Raw genomic sequence first — 19,476 nt, forward strand, 5'->3', positions numbered from 1 at the left:
GCAGCTTGTATTGCTCTTTCTCCCTCTTCGTTACCGATCAGAGAAAATCCCACTCTAAGCAAGCGCAATGCACATTCATACAATTTTAATGACTCTTAAATTAACCATCATATTTTTGCTCTACTCCTTCACTGACTAAATCGCTTAATATGCATCAACACTGGCCTCACTTGTGGGTTCGCTGTGACATTTTTATAATTCCTCTGCATGGGCATTGTGTTTATTTATGAGTGTGTAGGCTTTTTTGGCTGATAAATGGCACAATTAAACAGTGCTCAGACACTCGAGCAGGCGTTTCAGGCTGCTGACAGATTTTTAGTGTCCTCTTCCTTGGCTAACGATGAAAGTAAATAATGTCTTAACGAGGTTGCTGGAGCAGTTGTTTGAGGATTCATTTTATCTTTTTACATTTGCTTTGAGCAGCAGTGGTTGAAAACAACACAAAAGTAAGGTTCACAGCCAAGATTTTATGCTTTGAACATAATTTAGTAGCTTGTTAACAAATTCCTTTACAATTATTACCAAGGTTACAAATGAAAATTGAAATCATTTCTGAATTTTTCAGGATGGTGTTAGCAGTGAGCAGACTAATTACATTATTAATGGCATTTTTCTTCTCTGTTTCTGCAAATCCAAATAGTCTTTTTGCAGTATTTTTAGGCTCTACATGTCTATTTCTGTCCATTTCATAGTTGTACAACATGATGTGAAAGCAGGGTCAAATCAGACTGACTACAGCTGTGTTAAGCTGCTGTTTGCAGGGTGCCACGGAACTTGAATCTTCCGACTTCCTGTATGCATTATTCAAGGACCCCTATTGGCTGCTGTGGGTTTAGTGATGAAAGCAGCCTGACGCAATACTCGGCAACAGTGTTTTACAGTATTGTTTTACAAACTATTGTAAGGGAGGGTTAGAACAAGGGAGCATATTAGCCAGGCCCTGGGAGGAGGGTAGCTTTATGAGCCCTCTGAGGCTGGCTGGGGAGCGCCTGGGCTCCTGTGCAGTTAAGCAGTAGGCTACGGCGCTACGAGCTGCCCCTACATTTACAGAATGCCCTTGGACGGAGGATATGTGTGAGAGAAAAAGTGTGGGGCATGCATGCTCATGGGCTAATGAGTGCATGTGTTAATGCCTGTGTGTGTTTGTGTGCACATTTCAGTGTGCGTGGACGAGATGTTGTTGGGTTGAGTCAGTCTCCAGAGGGAAAGAGAAGGACAAATGCTCCTTAAAAATAGCCCCTGGGCAGCTGGTGTACACAGTCTATCAGCAGTCCGTCCCTGGGGCCAAGGGGCAGGGGTAGGGGGGGGCGGCGGGGGGGAGAGAGAGAGAGAGAGAGAGAAGATGGATGTAAGAGAGAGTGAGAGAAATATAGAAAATATAGGGTAGAATATGGGTGGAATAAAATGAGAGAGGGAAAAATATATATATGTCTTTTATATAATATATATATAAAAGATAACCCTCCTCTAAAGAAAGAAAGATAGTAAAAAAAAAAACCAAAAGTCAAAGAGAAAAGGAGAACAAACTGAGATAGTCAGCGAAAGAGAGAAGGCGAAAGATGGAGAGTGCCTCTCAGTCCCAGTTGTGAATGCTCTAGAGGTCACAGTGGAGGGATAGGGTTTTAGAGAGAGCAGTTTTGTCCCCAGACGTCTTCAGTTACTAATATACCAGTGTGTGTTTCGCTAAATCGCTCCCAGTCGGCGGGAGTAGAGATCCTTGAGACCCACTGAGACCCTTTATGGAAATAACTCTACCCCATTTGCTCTCAATAACTTGCTGTAACATTTTGTGTGCATGTAAGTGTGTGTGTGTGCGTGCCGGGGTTTGTGTATATTTGAATTGAGGGTGCTCATTGAGCATTTGTGTGCGTAGTTTTAATGGACATGCACATAATGGATAGATGGTTTTTACAACTGTTCAATCTGCTGGGAGCAACAAAGTCATCAAGCTATTAGATATTTATGGCACCGGAATGCTCTGATTTTTAAGGCTGCAGTGTGTGCTTTTTAAGATCCTGTAGTGATGTCAGGTATGGCATTACCACATACTAGGAAAAATTTGATTAAACCCAGACATAAGAAAAGAATCTCAAAAGAAATATCAGGTAGTGTATAGTTTGCAGCATACGACTGGAAGGTTTTGTGGGTGTATTTCAACTTTAAATGAGAAATAAAGAGCTGGAAGACATTCTATGGTTGCCTGAAGGATCCCACACTCTCACAGTATCATCAACACACCAATTAGAGCCACAGACTGGGAAAGGATCAATGCGATTCTGAGTGTGTGTATGTGTGTGGGCGGTGTGTGAGTGTGTGTGTGTGTGTGTGTGTGTGTGTGTGTGTGTGTGTGTGTGTGTGCATGTATAGATGTATTTCGTTAGTTCCTCCACTGAGCTAATTGAGCTGTTTTTCCTCAACAGTTGGGAGCTCTTAGGCTGCGGACAGATGCCCTTGGGCACAAGGTGTGTGTGTGTGTGTGTGTGTGTGTGTGTGTGTGTGTGTGTGTGTGTGTGTGTGTGTGTGTGTGTGTGTGTATCAGTTTGTGTGCATCTGTGTGTTTGCCACTCCAAGCATGTGTTCCACCCTGCCATAGTGATTGCGAGAGTTTGTCAGTGCATGCCAAAATGAAAACTTGTGTGTGATGTGTGTGTGTGCATGGCATGCTGGCCGTTGGTCTGTCAGTGGTGTATTTAGTGGTCTCCAGGCGTCATTAGTAGCCTGACTGTCACATCGGGCCGTCTTAGTTGAGCTCTTTATAAAGCTTTGTTTGGAATACCCCGGCCACATGTGCTCCACTGCGACTGATGAGCCCTGACCGGGTGCTGATGGAGTGTGTGCGTACGTGTGTGTGTGTGTGTGTGCGTGGAGCGGGGTGGTGATGGAGCAAAGCCGTCCTGACAGAGATGTTACCCAGCAGCAGGATCCTGTGCCCCCCCCCCCGCCCCCGCCGTCATACACAAACACATGGAAAACACACAGACACACACCAGCATCACCTACCCAAACGGCTAGGCTCTCAATGTCATCGTTCGGGTCATGTTTAACTTGTGAGAAGAGGATATACTTTGTTTATTGCAGGGAAAGGGCAGTTGACCATTCCTCACATACAGGAAATACAGCGTACTACACATGACAACAATACTCACACCACACTGCAGCAGTGGTGGAAAGTAAACAAGTAGCTATACTCTAAATTACAATTATAAGGTACTTGTACTTTACTTGACTATTCCCATTTTATGCTTGGGTATACTTTTATTTATACTTCTTACACTTCATGACACTTATAGTTTTTACTCAACTACATTTCTTTGACATTCTGTGACTTCATGCATTATTATGGATTAAATTAACAAACAGTATACAACACAAGATTAGTCTCACCTTTGCTAGCTACAACAGTTAAGTGTCTCAGTATGCTTCAAATAAAGTTTGCAGGATCATCTAACAACATCTGAAATCCTCTCCCTCCTTACACACTTTTCCCACATCCAAATGTAGAAGTTGCATCTAACAATTTTTTGTAACTTTACAAAACAGACAAATCGTAAGTCGCACGCACTTTACGCGGCAAATGGCCAGCGACACGGAGGAATGTGAGTAAAGGCAAGGTTTGAACTCCTCTCTCTCTCTTTTTTTTTTTTTATTCTTCATTGAACCACTTCCATCACTTTTCCTGTGTACAGCTGAGTGCAACACCATGAATGCCTTTCAGGAGAGAACGTGCGCCCTTATCCCCATTTGTACGATTCACTGTGTCAAGACTACAAAGACGCGCAAAAGACAGAGTTCTTAGAGAGAGATCAGGGAGGCAGCGGGATACAAACTAAAGAAGTGGCGCGCTCAACTCAAATGTCTTCAGAGAATAATCGGTGCCGACCCAAAAGGCACAGAAATAGCAAAGAAGTCTTCAGCGCTCGCAGATAAGTATATAACACTTTTAATAAGTTAATGCACAGCAGATGAAAGAAACAGACGTATTTCAGCGCTAGGCTTTCTACAACGTTTCTGAGCTTAGTGTTATATCTGCGAGTGCTGACGACGTTTTTGCTAACGGGGTGGGACACAGGCAGGAGGAGGCTACTGTGCAGGCCAGCAGGCTTTTTGTCCCACATTCGAGTGTGTCCAATTTTGTTCAGACGACACGTTGTATGAACTAGTTTGTTTCGAGATCTCTTAAAGTGGCTGTTATTTTTAACAACCACTTTTTTTAACCCTATCCCGAACCCCTAACCCTAACCCCAAACAAACCAACACCGTATATTGTTAAAACTCACACATATATAGTTTCATTTTCAAAAAATACTAATTAATTTATCCCACAACTGCTGGGGACTGCAAGTTTGGAGCGAATATTCCTTAAACGGGAGTATTTTCAGTAGTGCACATATACACAATTGATGTTCTAGTGCGTATTTACGACAGCAGGTCAGTGTGTGTGGGATCGACTGAAATTAGTGTCCGTGTTCAGAGTAATACAGGAACATGTCATCCAGTACAACACTGTGACTCACTGATGTGTTTTTCAGATTTCTTGGACCATGGAGCACAGACGCACTGAGGAATAAGATATGTCAGGCTTTGGCTACGCAGACAATACTAGTTGGCAGGATCAATTCAGTGATGATTTTTGGTTGCGTTAAGAGATTTGTTGACAATAATTTTAACCTTGGCAGTTCAAATCTTACTGTCATATCAATGCAACCATATTAATCAATAAGTGATTATAATTACTATTATGATAAATATTGTATAATAATACAATACTTTGAAATAGGCCATTCTCCCCTTTTTAGTACTTTTGATTGAGTATTTTTACATTGTATTTTTGCTGCTTTTATTCAGGTAAATGATGTGAATACTTCCCCCACCATTGAACTGTGATGTGAATGTCTGAATGAAAGGCTGCTGTGTGGAATCAAAGCACTCACAAAATTTGAGATTTCTACATTTGAATCAACAAGTAGTCAATGTTGTTTTCAAGAAAACTTCCCTCCAGCATCTAGCTGGTGCTAGTCGTCTCTCCTCACCACAGCAGCTGCCTGTGATGGTTATCTCTCATTCATTTTCAAACACACACACACACACACACACACACACATTTGCACACCCACTCCTGCAACTCATGCACTTCCACATTTGCACACGTTCACACACTTGAGCATGCTTGTTCCCCCCCCCCCCCGCCCCCCCCATTTTTTTTTAACAACACAACTTCCAGCTTAACTTCCAGCAGAAGTGCGCCACTCTCAGTCCTTCAGCGGGAGTCTTTCCTTTGAGCTACTCAGGAATACACTCTAACTTTCTCGTAGAAGACTAGTCACTGAGTTTCTCTCCAGGGACCCCCGCTATATAACTTATACTCACTTTACAGGACTTCCGTATCGGTGGAAGGCATCTATCTGTGAAAGCACTGAGATAGGAGTTGGGATAAAGTTATTTGATGTTTTGTGGTGAACGTATCTGAGGTAATGGATACTGTGTGAAAGGCTACGGCTGTGTGAGTGAAGTGACAAAGTTAGTTTGGGCCTTACAGATCTTTAAATCCCCTCGGATCACTCAAAATGCCCTCTTCTACACTCACCGCTCCACTGATTGTGCGTGTTTGTGTGTGTGTGTGTGTGTCAGATGATTGGTACCTGGGCTAACAGAGAGGAGTCCCTCAGGTCCTTCTGTGGAGGTTCTCAGGTCTGGTCAGTTAACCTCCATCTCTCTCTTTGATCGCTGCGGCTCAGACGATCCTCAGGGAAAACACAACACAGTCAAACCTCAAGTCAGACCTCTTTTAGTAGAGAGAAACACACACACACACTCATACACACACTCACACACATATCCACACTTATCCAAAGCAGACAAATGGATTGACACAAGAAAAACTTGCACATATGCCAATGCATACAACTCCCTTCATCCACACATCTACACACACACACACACACACACACACACACACACACACACACACACACACACACACACACACACATACTTTGCCACACAGTCAGACCAAGGGGTAATGCTATACAGCCAATGTCAGTGAGAGCAGGGTACTTAAGGTGCTATTACACTCCCATTACCTCTACTCTCATGTGCAATCAGGGAGAGGTGATGGCCTGCGCTCTGGCAACTCACACCCTGTTCCCCCCTCTGACAGCACTGTGGACAGAAGCCCAGGGCAGCAGCCTCCATGGATTGTAAGGTAGGTAAGGCGAGAAGATTTAATCTGAAGGGTGTGTATCGTATCTGGAAGGTAGAGGAGAAGGAATGCATTGTGTAGCAGCAGAGCTCACAGAGATAAAGCTCATACTCCTATTTGCAGACGATGATGATGATGGATATGCAGCGTTTCATGTGTTTGTGGATCTCTTTTAATGAAACGTATGAAAAGAAAACACCCCCCCGCCCCCATTTTTTTCTACCTCTGTTTTTTGTGCCCCATCTCCCTCTCTCTCTCTCTCTCGCTCAACCACACACACACACACACACACACACACACACACACTCTCTCGCTCTCTCTCAGCTGGCCCTAGATAGTTTTGCTCTTCCCCCAGCTCCTCTGGGACCCCTTCTCTGTGTCGTTAATCAGAGCTCCTCAGCTCAGCTTCTCTCTCTCCTTTTCTCTCCCTTTTTCTTTCTTTCCAACCAACACACGCGCCTGCTCGTGCGCGTGCACACTCACACACACACACACACACACACACACACACACACACACACACACACACACATATGCAGTCTTATAGTCTCTCTCTCTCTTCTCCTCACACATGCATTCTCAGCCTCATCCATCATAAAATGGCAGTGGGAAGGTGGGGTTGTGTGTGAGTGTACATACGAGTGTGTGAAAGTGCACGTGTCAGGTTCAGTGTGTGCGTCTACGTGTGTCGGCTCATGTATGTGCACGCTATTGGCACACATCTCCGTGTCTCCTCAGCAAAAACGAATTGAGACTTTACAAGAAGAAAGCAATTAGGCCAGGGCTTTGCCCTATCATTCACTGGCTAATGTATCAGAGGCAGAGTGAATATTATTAACGGACGGGGAGGGTAAGGCTCTGTGGGTTTTACAGCCAGAAGGTAGGACACGAAAAAGACTAATGATTGTGATGAAGTAACCCTGAGTTGAAGGGTTTTAATCACTTGTAGGCTTTGTGGCTTCGCAGTTGACATGCTCTTTATGATAACTGCATGGCTTCCAGCTCTCGGTCTCCGCCATTCAACGGATCACTGATAGAAAAGAATCAAATGAGCCATTACTGAACATGGACAGGGATGGCTGGGTACAATGCAACAAGATTACTCATTCATCAGCATGTGTGAGTGTTAGGGCCACGGGGCTGAGGGAGCAGCGGGAAAACAAATCACGAGTCAGAAAAATGGAAACTATGATGACCAGAGGACAAAGAGACAAATTATAGGGAGAGAGGAGGAAGAGGGCGCAGAGACAAAAGTGCAAAGTAGAGTGGGGTGACTGAGGTGGAGCGGTGATGGACAGAGTCAAGAAGGAGCAGACAGAGGAGAGAGGAGGTGAAGGAGCAGCGTTGGGTCAGTGATGCGTAGAGACAAACCATTTGCACCTCAGCAGCAACTGGGCAGAGTGCTCTTGACTTCTCTGTGTGTGTCAGATAGTGAGACATGTGACATGTGACATGGAAACTGGGTTCACATCGAGGATAGGTCACACTGTAATGGTGTTTTTTTTTTTTTTCCCCCAGCATTTTTGTTTCACATCTCTACAGCGCTCTTAAATGTCATGCATTTTAAAAAGTCAGGTCTCAGCGGGTCGAGCTGACACTGATGTGTGTGCTTTCTTCAAACAGGAACCTTCCTCTTTGTGATTTAAAGCAACATTTCGTGGTCTCTGGTTACATTTGTTGACATCACTCAGCTCTTAACAGCAAATGTGATATGATAACTCAATCAGGCAAGATGCTAAATATTGAGATAAGCCCATAGTGACCCTGAAGAAAAATATGAGGCCAATCTGTTCCAGCCTGTTTCTGTGTTACAGTCACAATTACTGGAGATTACAGCCAAATCACTTCCACATGGGCTCAATGAAAACTTTACAATCCCTCCCACAATACACGATGAGGTGACTTTGTTTGGACTTAAACCAACAGAGGAAAGAGGAGAGGAGGTGGAGGGAGAAGGAGAGAGAGCCTTAGAGGTTAGGTGGAGGATTTTTGTAAAGAGCTTATTTTTGAGCCATCATGCAACCATCATTTTCTCTCCCAAGAATTTCTGTTCCGAAATCTGTCAAATTGGAAACAAATGTTGTGGGTGAGACCGCACGAGAATAAAAAACATTCCTGTTGTTTCACAATCCACCACCAGAAAAGAGCTGGCTCAGAGGAGGAATAAAAGAATGAGCAAGCAAAGACAAAAATCAAAATCAGCTTCAACATCACAGAAAGCAGAGGAATGCTCTGAGACAGAGCCTTTAGAAATATATTTGTATTTTCAAAAAGAGACAGGCACAGTAAGGGACTGTAGAAAAATTATTAGAGGAAAGTAAAGTGGAGGTTTATGTCTTTTTCCTTTTGCTGAAGTGAGGGTAGTCATAATTTCTTTATATAGAACAGGTGGTAGAAGCAGCCTATTTTTTTTTACAATTTTTAAAAAAAAGTTGCATAAAGAACATAGCTTTTGTGTACACCCACAGGTCATAAAGGTGTGTTTGGCCCACACAGCAACCTTCAGGGATGAAAACTGAAGCCAACACGGAAGTACCAGTTCTTGGAATGACCACTTGAGGCTGGCTCCAAAGGGAGTCAGTCCCCATAGACTCCCATCTCAAAATAACCGACTTTACAGCAGAAATAAACACAGTTACAGCCTGGTACAAAAAACGATTTTGGTCTGTAGCCCTTCGTGGCACCTGTATGGGGGTTGAACTCAACCCGTTATGAATAATTGAGGATGTACTACTTGATTGACAGGTGGGTGAGTGTATGCTCGCCACACACCGGCATGGATCGAAGTCTTGGCTCAACACGCGCCCCTTCTCTTTGCCCATTTTTGGATTAGCCGGGAGTTAGGCGGAGTCAGGCACTGCCAAGAAGGTGACGGTGGAGCAGCTCAGTCTGAACTTCAAGACCACTCTGCAAAAAACTGTGGGTGACGTAATGGAGGCTATGTCCATCTTTATTTACAGTCTATGGTTTGGCTATACACACAGGACAATCCTGTCATAATTTTGGCAGTTGGCTATGTGGAAATTATCATTTAATTGAAAGAGTAATCCACGGATTTAACACTGTGCTCCTATAAAATGGTTGGACTCCTAATGGACACATTAAAAAAATCTGCATCCTGTTCAGAGGTCAGAGATTCAGGTGTGTTATGCTAGTAGCGGCTAATGTAGCCTCAAGCCGAGACGAGGAGTGCACTACAGAGGTTCTGCTAAACTACACTGCCCTAGTGGTCTTCAGCCCCAACTAACAGTGACTCAGGTGACATCACTTGAGGCAGCTTATCAGATTTCAAGTGATTTTAGTGAAAGTAAAAGGAATTACACTAATTTAGTACTGTCATATCATTTTGAGACAATGGGGGTAGTAGTCAAGGGGAGGGCTCCCAACTCCAACTCCCCAACTTTTTGTACAGTCCTCAAGTCAGTGAGAGGAAGGGGGTGATTGTTTCACTAGGTAAAGTCATTTCTAGTTTTTCCCCCTTTTCCTCCATAAAGTGAACTTGTTGAAATGTCCTCTTTGTCCACAGCAGTTCCTCGGTAAAACAATCCAGGGTAAAGTCAGAGCCTGTGGTCGTTAACTCAGGCTGGCATACCTGTCTTGCTTTTATAGGTGGCAAAAGCTACTAATCCTTCAGTCCAATATTTACTTAGTCCAAGTTATGTTTTCCTGGACCCTAGCTATGCATCTCTCCCGCTCCCTGCTTATATATTCTTGGCCCTTGATGTATTCCTGGCTCAGGAAACAACTTTTAGTGCCCCGCAAGGGCTGAGTGAGAATTGACAGTGTGTGCCAGAGTGAGAGCGAGAGGTAGGGGGCCTGTTTTAGTTCCACTGTGTTTGTAAGGTCACTCAGAGTACATCTGTATGGAGTGGGAACTCACTCGCTTTCACTGTCACAACCACTCACAACAGCCATCTGTAATGCTGTTATGTGGAGCACTGTGTCCCTTTGTCCCTTACACACACACAGAGGCAACCACACAGTCACTTACACACACTCACACATAAAAAAGCACATACATGTGCACGCGGACACGCACGCACACACACACACACACACATCCCAAACTACACACACTCTCACGGCGTCACCGTTCACACGACAACAAATGAACCAGAGAAAACATATATTAACATAATGCTAGGTTCTAATTGCGAGAGCATGTGTTTCTAATGAAAAAGTTGTTTTAGGGTTTTATTCCGCTCGGCTGTCAAACAATTCGCTCATGTTTTGAAATATAATTGTGGGGACTGTAAGAGTTTCGAAACCAAACCAAAACATTGCCGTGATCCTGGTTTCTAATGTTTCTAATTTGTTAAAATATGCTGAGTGAATGACAAAAGTAGAAGCCCGACCTGCCAAGAAAAACATATCAGAGGCAGGGCCATGTGGAAATACAGAGTCTCTTTTAGAAACATGATCAATGTAACCTTTGTTACAGGAAGGAGAGGGGGAGAGAGAGAGGAGAGGTGAGGAGGCAGGGATAAGGAGACGACATACGAAGACAGTAGGTTCATGTCTGTGTACATGTTTATTTATCATTATATCCACAGTGCATACAGTGAAGACAGGCGAGGAATTCAAATGGACAGTTTCTTCCTCCTTATGTATGCACCACATACTGATGTACACGCATTGTTGTGGTGAGCTGAGGATTTTTTTCAGTGTGGAGCGAATATGTTAGAGAGTCATTTTCACAAACTGTCAGATACTGAGAGGAAGAGGAGAAGGATTTAATCATTTACAGATGGAAAGTATATCTTTTACTTCTCTTTATGCTGTTTCTCTCTCAGGCTGGACTGAAGAGGATGTGTACCCCCCCCCCTCCCCCCTCCTCCTTCCATCCCACACACTTCTTACCCAAAACTAACATACAGCCTGGAAGTTGGCTGAGGAGAGAGAGAGAGAGGGGGAGAGAGAGAGTGAGTGTGTGTGTATGTGTGTGTGTGCACTGGTGAGAGGGAGAACGAAATTCATATGGTTGCAGAGCATCTCTTTACCCCCCCCCCCCCCCCCCCCCCCGCTGCTCTCTGCTTCTCTCTCTCTCTGTCTCCCCTTCCCTCCCCACGTATCTGTTTCTCCGAAGAATAACATACAAACCCTCTGTGAAAGGATTCATGGTTTATTAAACCAGAGGTCCTTTTCCTGTTTCAACACTGAGAAGAAAAAATAAATACCACAGTTTGTTTTCTCTCCCTCTAGCTTAGCCCTCTATCTATCTCTCTATCTATTTTCATACATTTTTTTCTCCCATTTTTTTTCTCTCTATCAGCTCGCTTGTGCCCGTCACTCTTTCAATTTTCCTCCTTTTCCCCTGAACTTTCCGGACTCTAACATTGTGTCTCCTGCTTGTTTCAAGTCTTTTTTTTTTTTTTCATCTCTTGGACACCAATCAGCCGCACAGCCCATTAAAGCAGAGTGTGTGACCGCTGAATGGGTCCCACTAGTTTACACCCCGTGTCTGCTCGGTCAGTGTGTGTGTGTGTGTGTTAGAGGAGGGCAGACTAGGATAACTCAGGGTAATGTATTGTCCTGGGTGTGCACCCTGACAGTTCCCCCTGCCGGTGCCTGGTCATTCATTAATGCTAATTTGACATGTTTACGGACCCCCCTCCTAACATTACATACTTAAGGCAATCGACTGACCTTAAATGGAAACACCTACAGCCGCGCGGCATGTCAATACCAGATGAGGATGTTTGTGTCTGTGTGTGTGTGTGTGTGTGTGTCTGTGTGTGTGTGAGTGCACTCTCATGTGCGTACGTACCTGTGAAGCAGTGCATCAATACTGAGTTAGTGCTTAATCTGGAGGAGCAGGTGAGTTATGCCTGCAGAGACAGCTTCCTGCATTATCTGAGTAAGTGTGTGTAATGCAGCTAAGAGGTGAACAATTCAGAATAATGCAGGAAGTGTGTGTGTGAAGCGGGAAGGAGGGCAGGTGGGCATGAGGCCAAGAGGGAAAAAGTGAGAGATTAGACCTTTTAGAGCCAATATCTGTTTTGATTTCAATCACGGCTTCTCTAATTCCCCCCCTCTGTTTGTGTTTTTACATATTCAGCACTTAAATACAGTGTTGTGCCATTAAATGGCCAATCTTGCGTTGTCTCTCACTGATACACAACATTAATCACCAATTAGCTTGTCCTGCGACTGGCCACCTCTCTCATTAGAATATGATAGAATATAATGGTACTTAATGATGCTTAGGAAACATAATTAAATGACTGAGCTGTAGAACATGTGGAAGAACCGCGGTGCATCAATCAAAGACGACCCTGTCAATCCAGCGCTCATCAAGAGTGGTGCAGAGAGGTTGTGTGTGTGTGTGTGTATAAAAACAGAGGGTGCACGCGTGTGTGCCGAAACCACTGGCCTCTATCATGACCTCATTAGAGAGAAATGAAGGGTGGACGTGTCCCCATCACAAGATACCATTGGTGCTTCAAAGTGTGAATGACATTAATATGTGACTGTCTCTGCCTCTGTCTGAATGTCACTTGGTCTATCTGGTTGCACTGGATCAGATGAGGATAAAAAAAATGCCATCTCTCTGAGGTATCTGCTTCTAGCTCTAATTAGCATGTGAATAAATGGAATAAATAATCTATATTATTTATGGATTTGCTTTTATCATTAATCAACATAACAAAAAGCTTGTCTAATGCGCTCCCTGCAGTCGCCACTGTAACATCAGCTGAGGGGAGGATGGAGGGGGAGAAGGGAGAGAGAGAGAGAGAGAGAGAGAGAGAGAGAGAGGAAAAGTAGGAGGGGGAGGGGCAAACAGCTTATCTTTTGTTTTTTTCTTTTTTTTTTTCATTTTAGTAGAACAATAAAGATAAGTGTTCTACATGGTTGCTTAACACACACAGTTCGCCGGCCCCCTCCCCTACTCCCTCTCTCTCTGCCGGCAGTGGTGAAATCCATCTCTCTATCTCTATCTCTATCTCTCTAACATCCATTACATACCCCAGCCCCTCACCTCCCTACTCATTAGGCCAACGCACAGTAAATTAGCAGCAGCAATTACAGAGAATATAAAGCATGGGCTTTGCCGGGCTCCCTCTGACAGGTACCACACAGATCATAGACAGACACCCACAGTCACCGGGATAATTACTGTGGGAAACGACCACACACCCTCGTATAAGCGAGAGCGCAAACCTGAATGTGAGTGCACACTCATCCTAGGTATTCCTGTACTCGGATATGCTCTGTCTTGCTGGCAGGCGTGTACATGCATACACAGATGTAGATATGTGGCCCGTGTGCATCTGCAAATACACATACATTAAGTAAGGCCAGGAACTTGCTTCCCATTTCCTCCCTTCGTCTCTGTATGATGTCCATTGTGACTATTTTCCTGCACAGAATATTATTAATATTCATTCCTCCTCTCCTTGTCTTTTGCTCACTGTCTAGGTCTGCCTCCATTCTGAATATTCCCCCACACCACCCCACCCTCCTTTCTATTTCTTTCCTTTCCTTTCTTTATCCGGGATCCCCATGGGGACTCCTGTTTTTCTTTCAAATACGCCTCTCTCCGCTCTTCCTCCCTTCATGTGTCCATGCAGGGAGGAGAATGAGAAAGAGGAGTAGGAGAGCAAGGAATATGTGCATTAATATATTTCATTAGGATACTAGTAGCACAGAAGCTCCTGAACAGCACCTCTATTGATGTGTGAAGGCTCTGCCGTCTCTATCCAGAGGAGTAGTTCTCCAGGAATAGCGTCTTTTAATGTTATATCTCCAGAGGGTTGAGGTCTGCTGGCTACACGTTGCCCTCGGCCTTCCACTCCTATTGTCCTCCTCCCACACTGACCACTCTATCTGGGCCTGAAAAGCTGCTGGAAATAAAGAGCAAAATGGGTTCACCTTTTGTCTATGTGTATTTATGATTTATGAGTGTGCGTGTGTGTGTGTGTGTGATGGTGTGTGTGCTGCACTGCAAGCTGCATTTGGGGAAGCCGAATCCCTGGAGCTGTGCGGTGCAACACAGCAGCGGTGCTCGGCTCGCTAATCAAAAACATTAGGCTCCAGGACTCATTTTCCTGAGCACTGAGTGTGTAACCTCCATAATTCAATATCCCACCTCTTACTGCTAAATCGTGTACACTACAACCCACTTTACTGTTTGTCAGCAAACTATCAACTCTGTTATTAGATGTATGGGAGGGGGGGAAAAAAAGCCCTGTGCAGTTATGAACCTTTGGGCAATTAAGGAGGCAAACACACACAAGCACGCACAGTGTTCACGAGTCCTTATTTCATCAGTACTTCCAGGTCGTCTAGCTCCCTCCCCTTGGCGTTACGGAAGCCTCCAGTTACCGTGGAGACCCTGGAACACTTTGAGGTCAGCAGAATCCCGGGATCCGCTATTTTCACAAGCTAATCCAATCGCAGCCCCTTAAATTAGATATGCAAAAAATAAAAAAGAAATTAATTTTCTGCTGATGACCGGGTATGCAAATGATGACTCAATTATGGTGGGCTGGTGCGTTTGCAATTAATAACCTTGGAATCATCATTAACTAATATGTTTAGGAGGAAACTTGTCAGGCTAACCATGTTCACCATGCCATCAGTAATGCATTAATGAATTAGATTCATTAGAGCAAGGAGCCTAGAGGGGGGATGGGATGCAGGCCTGTTTCTGACCTGTGGAATTAGTCGTAGCCAGTCCTCCTCTATTCTTAGTCAACCGCCTGTCAGTTATGTGGTGATGACATTTTCAGTCAAGGAATAAAGACACAAAACCATCCTCACTGTTGCTCCATGGGTTGAACGTACAGGGGCGACAGAGAACATTCAGACCCCTTCCCTTTTTTCCACATTTTATGGTGTTACAGATTTAATTTAAAAACTGAAATCTCTCATTTACAGAAGTATTCAGACCCATAATTCAGTACTTTTTTAGAAGCCCCTTCTGCTTCAGCAGTTAGCTTCGAGTTTTCTTGGGTAAGTCTCTCTTTGCAAGCCTGGGTCTGCCATTCTTACCATCAGCTCCGTCGTTCGAACCGGCATCTTCAGGTCTCTCCACAACTGTTCTGTAGAGTTTAATTCTGGGCTTTGGCTCGACCACTCAAGCACAGTCAGACGTGTCCCAAAACCAGTCCAGCGTTGTCTTGGCTGGTATGCTTTGGGTCATTCTCGTGTTGAAAGGTGAAGCGTCTACCCAGTAACTGGCCATGTGCGCTCTGGTGTAGTTTCTCTTCAGGGACAACTTTGTATTTGGCTGCTTTCGTCCTTCCCTTAATTCTGACGGGTCTCCCTGTCCCTGCTGCTGAGAAGTGCCCCCACAGCATGATACCGCCGACACCATGCTTCACCATAGGGATAAACAGTATCTGGACCAAGACCCTTCTTGCCTGATTACTCAGTTTGGCCGGACGGCCCACTCAAGGAAGAGTCCTGGTGGTTCCAAACTTCTTCCATTTCACAATTATTGAGGCCACTGCGCTCCTGGGAGCAGTCAAGAGTTTTAGAAATGGTTTTAAACTCTGGCCCTGATCTATTCCTCGCCACAGTTTTATCACAGAAGTCTACAGAGAGATCTTTGAGCTTCACAGCTTTTCATCCTGACATGCAGTGTGAACTGTGGGACGTTATACACACGTGTGTGCCTTTCTAAACTATGGTCAATTCAGTTTGCCACAGATTAAGTCCTAGAAACATCTGAAAGAAAGTTAAAGCAGACAAGATGCAGCTGACTACTGTTCAGAGTGTCACAGCAAAGGGGTCTGAATACTTTTGTAAATGTGAGATTTCAGTTTTTGACTTTGAAAACATGTTTTCACTTTGTCATTGGATTACTGACTGTGGTCTGAAGGGCAGAAAATGTCAGTTTTATTCATTTCAAACTGAATCTAAAACACAATTAAATGTAGAAAAAGTGAAGGGGTCTGAATACTTTCTGAAGCCACTGCATCTCATTTTACATTTGTTGATCGCATGATGGAAATCAGAAACTTGGCATATTTTAAAATAACAAAATGACAACATAAGTCACAGACAAGAGGTAACTTTAATTCAACATTGTGAGAGTCCAAAAGTTATCTTACAGCTCAATTTTCATCAAAAACAATAACAATCTATACAGTAGAATTTTTTTCTTCCCTTATATCATAGAGCTGTTCAGTGTATTTGCAGTCAAAGACAAAACAGAGGAAAAAATAGACACCAGCTATTTGGTTTGCATCTTTTTTTTTTTGTTGTTTGTTACCTAAATACAAAACTTTGTCACCCATTACCAATATTTATAATCAGGATGGAACTTTGCTTACAAAGAAGCCATTGTATGACAACAGACCTCTGTAGTTCATTTGAAACAGATATGGTGCAGCCCCTCCCGCCCTGGCCCAGACCAGCACAGGCACACAAGTGCCTGAAAAACACTTGTCTGTCAGCAGGCGCCTCTGTTAAAACGGTCCTTTCTATCCACTTAACAAAACCAGGCTCTAGAAAAGAAAAGCAGAGAGAAAAGCCCTATTCTCTGTCCAGCAACAGCTTGAAGACACACGGCAGACACAAAGAAAAGACTACAGAAATGGCTGAGGGGCCAAGGAGCTCCCTTTCATGCTCCCTCACTTCTTCTTGTTCTGTTTGGCTTGTAATGAAGCTGTATTGTCCAAAGGCTAATACAGGGAGAGGACTGGGGGATCGACTGTCGGATACTGGAGTCAGACCTACGACTCCATGTGAGAGATTAAAATTGTGCTGTGACAGTGCTTGTCTTCACTGTGCGCCCCTTTGTACTACAATTAAAACAGCTCTGTGTTGTCATACCGTTATGATTCTGTGGTTAATGAGAAATATTACCATCATGCTGTTGAAATTATTTCATTAATCAAAAGAAAAAGAAAAAGAAAAAGCTACATAATCGCTACAAAAAAAGACAAAGTGTTTCCGTGAACACTAAAGTGCAATGAGCACAGCTGAGACAGGCCTCTCAGCGTCGACTGTCCTTCAAAGCATGCCATTGCTGTAGTATTATAGTACATGGGGGTGTGTGTGATTGTTGAATTATGGCTCTTTGTATTCTAGTCTGGCTTCACCACCAAACAGAGTGGGTTTGTGCTTTGTCCCCAAGTTCCCATGAATTCCTCTGTGGCAATAGACAATTGTGGTGAGGGTAGAAAACTGTACACGTGATTGAATGAAGAATGGGTTTGCATTGTTAAGGCATCTAGACTGCTGGTAAAGATTACAGTGACAGAAAAAAAGAAAGAGTATATAGATACAGTATGTAAGCAGGCATAAATAACACAGGAAAAGAAAGAACAGAGGGGGAAAAAAGAGGAACACAAAGAAAGAAAAACACAGAGCAATTTCTTAGTTCTCTTGGTTTCCACACACACACAAAAAAGAAAGTGTCACTCAAGAGAAGAACCCATGCATATTATCAGTTCAAGAACAGTATCAATCTGAAAGCCTCAAACAAAAAAGATATAGATTTACAGTATATATTAATGTGTGTATATATTCTTAAAAAATCTACTTCAACCAAATACTCTGAATAAGATGCTACTTTTTTTGCCATACAATAAACATTTTCATAAGGAAAAAAACTGAATTTTTTATTAACTTACAAATAATACAAAAATAGACAATGGCATGTTTTGAATCAACAAATGAAAGCATGGTATACCAATGCAAAACAATCAACATACAAAACAAACAAAAAAAAAGATAAAAAAGTCACATTTAAATAGTGAGAGACAACAGTAGATAATGAAACAAAACACTGTGAAATATGTTCACTTACTGTATTAAACTTACACAACACAACTAAACAGGGGTGAGAGGCAATGTACAAATACAAGGGATAAATACATTATTTATAGGATATTTTACAGGAATCCCCTTTTTGTATCCAAATCCATGTTTCTCATGTTTAGCAGATGAGATATTGACAACACACAGTAAATCTATCTTCTGTACTGAGAAGCTGCCTTAAGACATTTAATGTTTACATTTCAAACTATAGCTATTGCAAAAAGAAAAGAAAATGTCAAATGAAAAATTCAACATTTTTTTATATACAAAAATATATCACATATATCACGCATTTATTCTAATCTGATATTTGCTAGACTCCTTCAGTACAGTGCTGGCTGGACGCACACATCCTCTGGCTTTTCAAGTCTTCACTAAAATCTCCGACAAAATGTCAATTTTGGCTAAATCATCACCTTTTCTTCACATGACAAGCAGAAAAGCATATTGCAAACAGCTCAATCCTCACAGTTTTATTAATATTCAAACAAACAAACCAAACGAAAAAAAAACAAAAAAAGAAAGGCATGGTTTCTGATGTTGAAAATAGCATAGGGCGATTTTGACACACCATTTTTAGTTGTATGGGATAGTTAGCAGCAAAACTAAGGGGTTGATTTTGTTCTATTCTGTATTTCTTTGCTGTTTTGTGTTGTTGACCTTGGTTCCATTTGGCCAGTGTGTCGTTATGTGGTTTTAGTAAGCCGGCTGAGCTAAGGAAAGCATCTTCTATTGTGACAGAGGTTACGTAAACTTCATGGCCAAACCAACACTTCACTGTTGTCTGCGCGAGTTATGGATTGCAAGACGACGTGGGGCCTCCAGTAATCAAACCCAAACCCTACAGGCATAAACATAAAGATAAATAAATGCTCTTTTCATGAGGTCAGTGTCACACTGTGGGCAGACTATCAGTCTCTATACACTCCATCCAACGCGGTGTCAGAGAAGCTACACTAATTCAACCAAGAGGGAAATAACATCACAAAGGTTCGTATTGTCCCTTTTTTTTTCTCCTCCCCTATCCCTTCAGATGAAATCCCAATGGAAAGGCCTGAGTTTAACAGAGTCCTGCGTCTTATCTTGACTTCCTTCAGTTCAGCTCCGGAGCATAACAGAGACTCGCCAGACTCTGCTACTGTGTCTTTTCCTCTCAACATTCCCAAATCTCCAGCTATCCCAGATCCTCTACATGGGTGGAACGATCATCCCGGGAATCGCTGCTTTGTGGGAAAAGAGGGGGAGGATGAGGGAGAGAAATGGGAGATTGGGGAGTGGGGGCAGAGAAAGAAAGAAAGAAAGAAAGAAAAAAAAAGAGAGAGAGAGAACGGTCAGTCATGTGATCGCTGGGTTTCATCTGTCATCACAACAGTCACATAACAGAAATGTGCTCCAGCATCTGGCGAACAAAGACGACTCTCCCTCATTATCTCTTCATTCCGAGGCCCCAAAATCAAAACATTTTCCTGCGCTGCGCCGCTGACTTGGCGCGCACCGACAACATC

At 43.3% G+C, this 19,476-nt stretch overlaps 1 protein-coding gene across 3 annotated transcripts in view; it reads right to left on the reverse strand.

Annotated features, from left to right (window-relative positions):
* Positions 1–17,814: 17,814 nt before the first annotated feature.
* LOC111226626 (transcription factor COE1-like) overlaps positions 17,815–19,476 on the reverse strand; it is a 55,044-nt gene continuing 53,382 nt past the window's right edge. For 2 of the 3 annotated variants that reach the window (XM_022751879.1, XM_022751877.1), the window contains one exon: positions 17,815–19,191. In XM_022751879.1, the coding sequence (XP_022607600.1) occupies positions 19,160–19,191 (32 nt within the window). In that variant the 3' untranslated portion in view covers positions 17,815–19,159. Of the gene's footprint in view, positions 19,195–19,476 lie in introns of all 3 variants that reach the window. The other variant, XM_022751878.1, reaches the window with a different exon arrangement.

Source organism: Seriola dumerili, unplaced genomic scaffold (assembly GCF_002260705.1).
Source record: "Seriola dumerili isolate Sdu_G_001 unplaced genomic scaffold, Sdu_1.0 BDQW01000161.1, whole genome shotgun sequence".
In the NCBI taxonomy this organism is placed as follows: Eukaryota; Metazoa; Chordata; class Actinopteri; order Carangiformes; family Carangidae; genus Seriola; species Seriola dumerili.